Source organism: Camelus dromedarius, chromosome 8 (genome assembly GCF_036321535.1).
Source record: "Camelus dromedarius isolate mCamDro1 chromosome 8, mCamDro1.pat, whole genome shotgun sequence".
Classification (NCBI taxonomy): domain Eukaryota; kingdom Metazoa; phylum Chordata; class Mammalia; order Artiodactyla; family Camelidae; genus Camelus; species Camelus dromedarius.
In genome coordinates, this window is record NC_087443.1 from 2,723,323 (window position 1) to 2,730,068 (window position 6,746).

A 6,746-nucleotide genomic window follows, 5' to 3' on the forward strand; every position below is an offset into this window, starting at 1 on the left:
GGAGAAAGGCCTGCAGGTGGAACCGGGCTCAGACCAGCCCAGAACCCGTGCTTTGTCCCCGCCACACGCTCAGCCCTGCGGCTCGGGGACCGGCCCGCCACGGCCGCCTCGCCCCCGCCAGGCGCGCGCCGCCAGGTGCCTCTCGCCCGCGGGCGTGGCTTCCCGCGACTCACCTGCGTGAAATACAGGTTCATCAGCGTGAGGGTGAAGAACTGGAGGCACACCGGGAAGCAGTAGAGCAGCCAGAAGACGAAGGGGCTGAGCGCGTTGGCCGCCACGAAGTCCTTGAAGTAGAATGAGAAGAGCACGGTCCGCAGGGAGGCCCAGAGGAGGCAGAGGAAGAGGAAGACGCTCTGGTAGCTCAGCCGCTTGTGGCGGTAGCGCAGCACCAGCCAGAGCTGCACGTAGATGAACACAAAGAGCAGCGAGTAGAACACGGTGTAGACCACGGTGAGGCCGAGCTTCACGTAGGGGGGCACGGCAGGGGTCAGCGTGGGCGGCAGCGAGTCGTTGCGGAGGGGGTCCCACGGCGGGGCCTCCATCGGGCCGGGGGCGCTGCGGCGCGGCCGGGGGCGCTCGGGCCTCATCGGGACTCGCTGCCGCCGCCGCCGCCGCCGCCGCCGCCCCCGAAGGGGTCTCCGCGCATCCCTCTCCACCCGGAGCCCGGCGACTAGAGGAAAGAAAACAAGCCGCACTTCCTCCCCAGGCACCACATGATTCACTGGGGCGGCCTCCGTCTGCGATTGGCAGCGCCGCGCCCGCCGCCCCCGCGCGCCCGCGCGCCCGCCAGCCCCGCGCGCCGCGGCTCCGCACCGCGCACCCCAGGAGCCCCGCCCCGCGCACTGCGCGCCCCTAGGAACCCCGCCCCCCGCCCCGCGTGCTCCCGCACCGCCCCCGCGTCCCACGCGCCCCCAGGAGCCCCGCCCCCCGTCCTGCCCACCTCCAGGAGCCCCAGCCGCAGCGCCTGGCCCCGCGCCCCTGGAAGCCCCGCCCCCTCCCCGCGTGCCCCCGCCCCGCCCCCTGTCCCGCGCGCCCCCAGGAGTCCCGTCCCCCGCACCGCGCGCCCCCAGGAACCCCGCGCCTCGCCCCGCGAGTCCCCGCCCCACGCTCTGCGCGCTCCCGCACCGCTCCGCCCCCGAAGCCCCCAGGACCGGCAGCCTGGTACCCGCCGCCCACTTCTCCCGGGACTGATCCACGCGCCACCCGGTCTCAGCTGATGATTACTTGTTGTTTTGCAGAAGTTAGTTATTTTATTTCAACAATGACATACGTTGCAATTTTTTAACATTAAAAATAAAAACCTTACGGCTCTGTGACTATGAACTGGCTGGCGTTTTTTCTTTAGAAATCTCCTGCTGGGGTGATGTTGAGTTCTAAGTCCAGAAATGCCAAAGACAGGGTTTTTGTGTTTGAGGTCAAGTTTGCATACGCAGAGTGAGGAAAGGAATGGTCCCCGCGGCTGCTGCCTGGTCTCGGCGGTAAGCCGGCCTGTTTTCTCCCGGAGATCCATCCGCACCGTGTGCCCGCGCCGTGCGCCAGGAAGTGTGCTCGCCCCTCCTGTCCCCGCAAAGCAGCTAGTGCAGCGGGGAGCAAGGCGGCGAGTCAGCGGAGGGAGGGAGGCCGCAGGACCTCAGGGTGGGGGTGACTGCGCTCTCGGTGTACTGCCTCCCATTACAACCAACCCAGGCAGTAGGACGGTCCGTTTATCAGACCAACGAGCCTCTGTGGTTTGCTGTGGCTGAAGGGTCGCTCCTCCAAGACGGCCAGTTGACTCAGTTTCCTCCCCAGGGCGAGTCTCCATGGTCATTCGGGGGGTGTTGGAGGTGTAGGGTGCTGTGGGCAGGGAGGGCCCTCCAAGCTGCTTCCTGGAGGCATTTCTAGGCAAGCAGTTCGAGTAAGCAGGAAAAAAGGAACCCGAATCTCCAAGATTTCAGTAATATCTTATGGTTTATTTTTTCATCTTCAGTGAATAGTCAACTTCGTGCCTAATTGTGTGTCCTGTTTCCTAAAAAGACCCCCGCGGAGCCTGGATCCAGCCCTGCTTTTCCAACAAATTATTTAGTGTTTACACTCTCCCCTGTGTATTTCAGGTGCGTCACCAGAGCCAAGGTGTCACGCTCCTTTCGCAGTTCCTCTCTTCTCTCCTTGTCTCCCCAGCACTGATCTTGTTCCCCAAATCCATTCTGCACAAAGCAGCTAGAATGATCTTTCTGAAAAATAAATCTGGCCATGTCACTCCCATGCTTACATTCCTTTCACTTGTCCAAATGAAGCATTGTTCTGAGGATAAAGTCCAAACTCTACCCTAGCTTACCCCCAGACTTGTCTCTTAAGAGGTGTTAATGAATGTTGCCAAGAAAACTCTTTCCACCCTTTCCTCCCACAACTAGCCAAATCCTATTCATCTGTAAGAGGGTTACTTCCTCCAGAAAGTCTTCCCAGACCACTCCACCCACCATCCACTTAGGTGCACCACCTGTGTGCTTCCAGAGCATCTTTGCATAACTGTCACTCCACCCCACTTGTTTATAAGTTTCCTAGGGTAGAAACTGTGCCTCGCTTACCAATGTCTTCCCTGTGCTTGCCTGGACATTCAGAACGTGTCTGTTTCTATTTTATTAAACTGAAAGAATCCAGTGTCATCAGAGGCTCTCATATTTCCCCTCCACCAGGCAGGACCTCTGTTCCCAAGACAACCTTTGATCCAAGATGGCTTCTGGCTCTCCAGCCATTGCATCCACCTCCCAGGCTGGCATTAGGCAGAAAAGGGGAGGCCTAAAGAGCACTTGTCCTCTCTTGTTCAGGGAGCCTTCCCAGAAATACCACACCATGCATCACTACTCATTGGCAGAACTCACCTTAATAAGATAGCTGGAGAGACGTTGGGAAATGCAGTTTTTATTCCACATGCAATACACACAGCAAAAGGTCAGGGAGGACAAGGAGGATGGATTTGGGAAGGAGCTAGCAGTCTTTACCATGCTCCCAAGCTGCCCCAGACAATGCCAAATGTCTACAATAGTCTGTCCCTTTTAACACCCAGCATCGGATTTGCTTCTTACCACTCTTACAATTCTGAAAATTAAAACTGTATAAAATAAAAATGCTTCCACTTAATATAAAGCTACATTCCTTGTACAATTAAAAAGTACCTTCACTCCTTCCTCCAAAGGGGTCGCACTGAAGGACATCTTCTGTGTCCAGCTCAAATTCCAGGACCTCTGGGCAATGAGTCCTTCCTCCTTTACCTGTCACAGCCCATCTCAATGTTCTGAACTTAAAGATTAAAGTGTTACCATATCTATCTTGAATTTATCCTATATAAAATGGGAGACAGTTAAAAGTAAAGGGTGATTCATTAAAATAGATGCAAATATACGTATAACACAGCAAGGAAGAAAATACAGTTGGAAGTTAGGGTTGTTATTTTTGCCATTGGCCACAAGGCTTTCATTGGTATGTAATTATATCAACTTATGACTCCTCTCTTAAACGCACATTCCAAACCCCCTTTCCCTTTATCAAGCACCTTGGCTAATCAGGGGAGAATCCTTATTCTGAGGGAGCTGAGTGCATTCATTTTTTAATGAAAAATTGTTTTCCACTGGACATACCGGTAACATGCGGCACCACCACGGCTGAATTCTAGCTACTGGCCTCCATTACCCATCATACAACGGCAACCTGGCGCCCCCTTGATTGTCACCACCATCACGCGCCTTTTTGCGTTTTCACCCACTAGCACGGGGAGTCTGGAATAGCCAGTGTCTCGACTTCAATCTCAAAGGAACTACGCTTGAGTCTCCTGGCGGAGGAATTCCTCGCTGACTGCTGAGACCTTTAAACCAGCAGAGCCCAGACGTAAAGGGAAGAAGAATTAAAAATTCAGCAGTAGATCATTGGTGTATTCATGAGGGAAGCCATCCGTTTGGACCGTACAGCTATGTATTCAGGCTTCAAGATAACCAACGCCACACACTGGCACTGAGTTCAGAAGATCCTCTATGTGCTGTTGGATAATCGCAGTGTCTTTCAGCAGGCACTGGAATTAAGGCCACAGTTAGTCATTCCACTATTCCATAAGGCCAGCAGCTGCTGCGGGACAGGCATTAACACACCACATTTCTTCTCCTGGGGTCAAGTGGGATCCTTGGTCAGAAGGGCCGACTGCAGTCATGTTGGATTAAGACCCACCCTAATGAGCTCATCTTTTCCTATCATTGTTATTAAACTTTGGTAAATTTAAGCAGAAAAAGAATATATTAAAAGGCCCTTTATGGAGCTCACGACATCCTCGGGCATCCTGGAGGAGTTTGGAGGCTAAGAAAGTAGAATGACACCCAAAATAATGCTGCAGAACCGGTTCTGTCACAACACCACCACTGCTGCCACCCCAGGCGCTGACGTGGTGGTTTGCACCACAGGCCTCACCCATGCTGGACGCTGGACACTGCCTGTATCAATTAGGAATGAAAACGCAAATAGTAAAAAACCCAGCTAATCATAGGTTAAACATAAGTGCTTATTTTTCTCACATCTCTAGAAATTCGTTGTTGCAAACATGGATTCAACTATCTAAAAAATCTTCCAGGGACACCGGCTCTTTTGATCTGCTTTACCACCCTGTGCATATTGGCTTTCATCTTCAGGATGGTTCCCTCGTGGTTGCAAGATGGCTGCCGCAGCCCTCAATGTTACATTTGCCTTCCAGGCAGAAGTGGGGACAAGACAGCAAGGTGGCTCCTGAGGTATCAAGAAGGCAAAAGGTTTCCAAGAAATCTCAAGACAGATCTCCATCTCTGTCTCCCTGGCCAGACGTGTGCCCTACAGCCATCTGGAGACGCAAGCAAGGCAAGGAATGCAAGGCGGGCCTGGATGGTGGGGGTGGGCTACGAAGACGGTTTGTCAAGGCGTGTTGGGGGAGTGAGTCCCTCTCCAGAGTAAAGTGTGCAGTTCAGGCTGCTTTGAGTCAAGGTTTCCAATTCAACGTCTGGGGCAGAGCCATCGGGTTGGCTGAGCCTAGACCACGTGCCCACATCCCAGCGGCAACAGCGGCTGAGAACATGAGAATCTGGCATCTTCAGCTTCCACGGTAGGTGCTTCTACTTCCTAGAATAGGACATTCCCCGAGGTAGGAAGGGAGCTCAGAGGCTGGGGGCCAAAGTGGCGACAAACAGCCTCCTGTGCTGTGATAGATTTCCCCAAATGATGATACACACATAATTAAACGTTCAGAAGTAACTTTTTAGGAAAACGATATGACATCTTCACGAAATTATCTTTTTTTGATATCTGTCAGCACTCCTCAAAAATTCTTTTAAATATTTAAGGGGTGAGAAGAAGGCAGACCAAGGAAGGAATGTCTGTTTTGCCCCTTGTCTGGTCACTGGGATCCAGCCGTCACCAAGCATCTCTCCCAGCTCCGGACCTCCTGTCCTGACTGAGCGTTCAGGTACCCGGGAACCCCAAGCTGTGCAGCTGCTCCGGGACTACTGACCCCAGCACGCCCGGCCTTCCGGAGCTTTCCCGCACCCCCACCCATGCTCCATGCCAGGTCAAGCGTGTCTGCCCGTGTGCCACTTCAGGGGACGAGAATTTCCAGGGTGGTAAGTAGTTCATTTCAATTAACAAATCCTTGCTGGAATTTTCCAGGAAAAGAGTACTCTGCTGCTTGGTACTGCTGATGCCAGCTAGAGAAATGAGATAGAAACAACGTAACTAACCACAGCCTGCTCAGTGTCCGATGTTAGGAAAGGCCCCTAAAGGGGGCACACTCGGCGGGAGCATCAGTCAACTAAAGAGGGCGTGGCCCGCAGACCACGGAGATGACACTTACTCATGTTAACGGTGGAAATTGCTAGATGAAATGGTTCAGCAGTTGCAGTAGACACAGATTTGCTGCGTTTTTACATTTTTTAAATTCACTGCTGAAAACTTTGTGTCGTGTGGCTTTCAGTCTCTAGAGTCCACTCCTAAAAGACTTTTTTTTTTTTGCTCTCGGTGATGTGTCCTGCTTCACCAAATGTAGTGATAGAAAAACATGAGAAACTCTTCCTTTCCACAGTCAACACATATTAGGTATTTGATTCATTATTGAATGAGCAATGGATTCCCTGGCCACAGTTCTCAGCAATTCAGGACGAAATCAACATCTCTTATGGGGCTTTCTGGTCCAAATTGCAAGCATTTTTAAAAATTGGCTATAGTCAGTTTACAATGTTGTGTCAATTTCTGGTATATAGCATAATTTTTCAGTCACACATATACATACATATTTTTTCATATTTTTTCCTTATAGGGTACTACAGGAAATTGAATATATTTCCCTATGCTATGCAGTAGGACCCTGTTGTTTATCTATTTTATATATAGTAGTGTGTATCTATGTCTGTGAGTCTGTTTCTGTTTTGTAAGTAAGTTCATTTGTGTCTTTCTTAAGATTCCACATATAAGTGGAATCATATTTGTCTTTCTCTGTCTGACTTACTTCACTTAGTATGACAATCTCCAGGTCCATCCATGTTGTTGCAAATGGTATTGTTTTATTATTTTTATGGCTGAGTAGTATTCCGTCATATAAATATACCACAGCGTCTTTATCCAGTCACCTGTCGATGGACATTTAGGCTGTTTCCATGTCTTGGCTGTTGTAAACAGTGCTGCTGTGAACACTGGGGTGCAGGTGTCTTTTTGAATTAGAGCTTCCTCTGGCTGTATGCCCAGGAGCGGGACTGCTGGATTGTATG

General features: G+C 51.5%; 1 protein-coding gene across 3 annotated transcripts in view; it reads right to left on the bottom strand.

Annotated features, from left to right (window-relative positions):
* The window catches only part of GPR137B (G protein-coupled receptor 137B), a 38,869-nt gene extending 38,149 nt beyond the window's left edge, over positions 1 to 720 (bottom strand). For 2 of the 3 annotated variants that reach the window (XR_010381804.1, XM_010979775.3), the window contains exon 1: positions 174 to 720. Coding sequence is in view for 2 of the 3 variants with exons in the window: in XM_010979775.3 (XP_010978077.3) it covers positions 174 to 587 (414 nt within the window). In the remaining variant the exon portion in view is untranslated. The remainder of the gene's footprint in view (positions 1 to 173) is intronic. The other variant, XM_031460814.2, reaches the window with a different exon arrangement.
* Between the last annotated feature and the right edge of the window lie 6,026 nt (positions 721 to 6,746).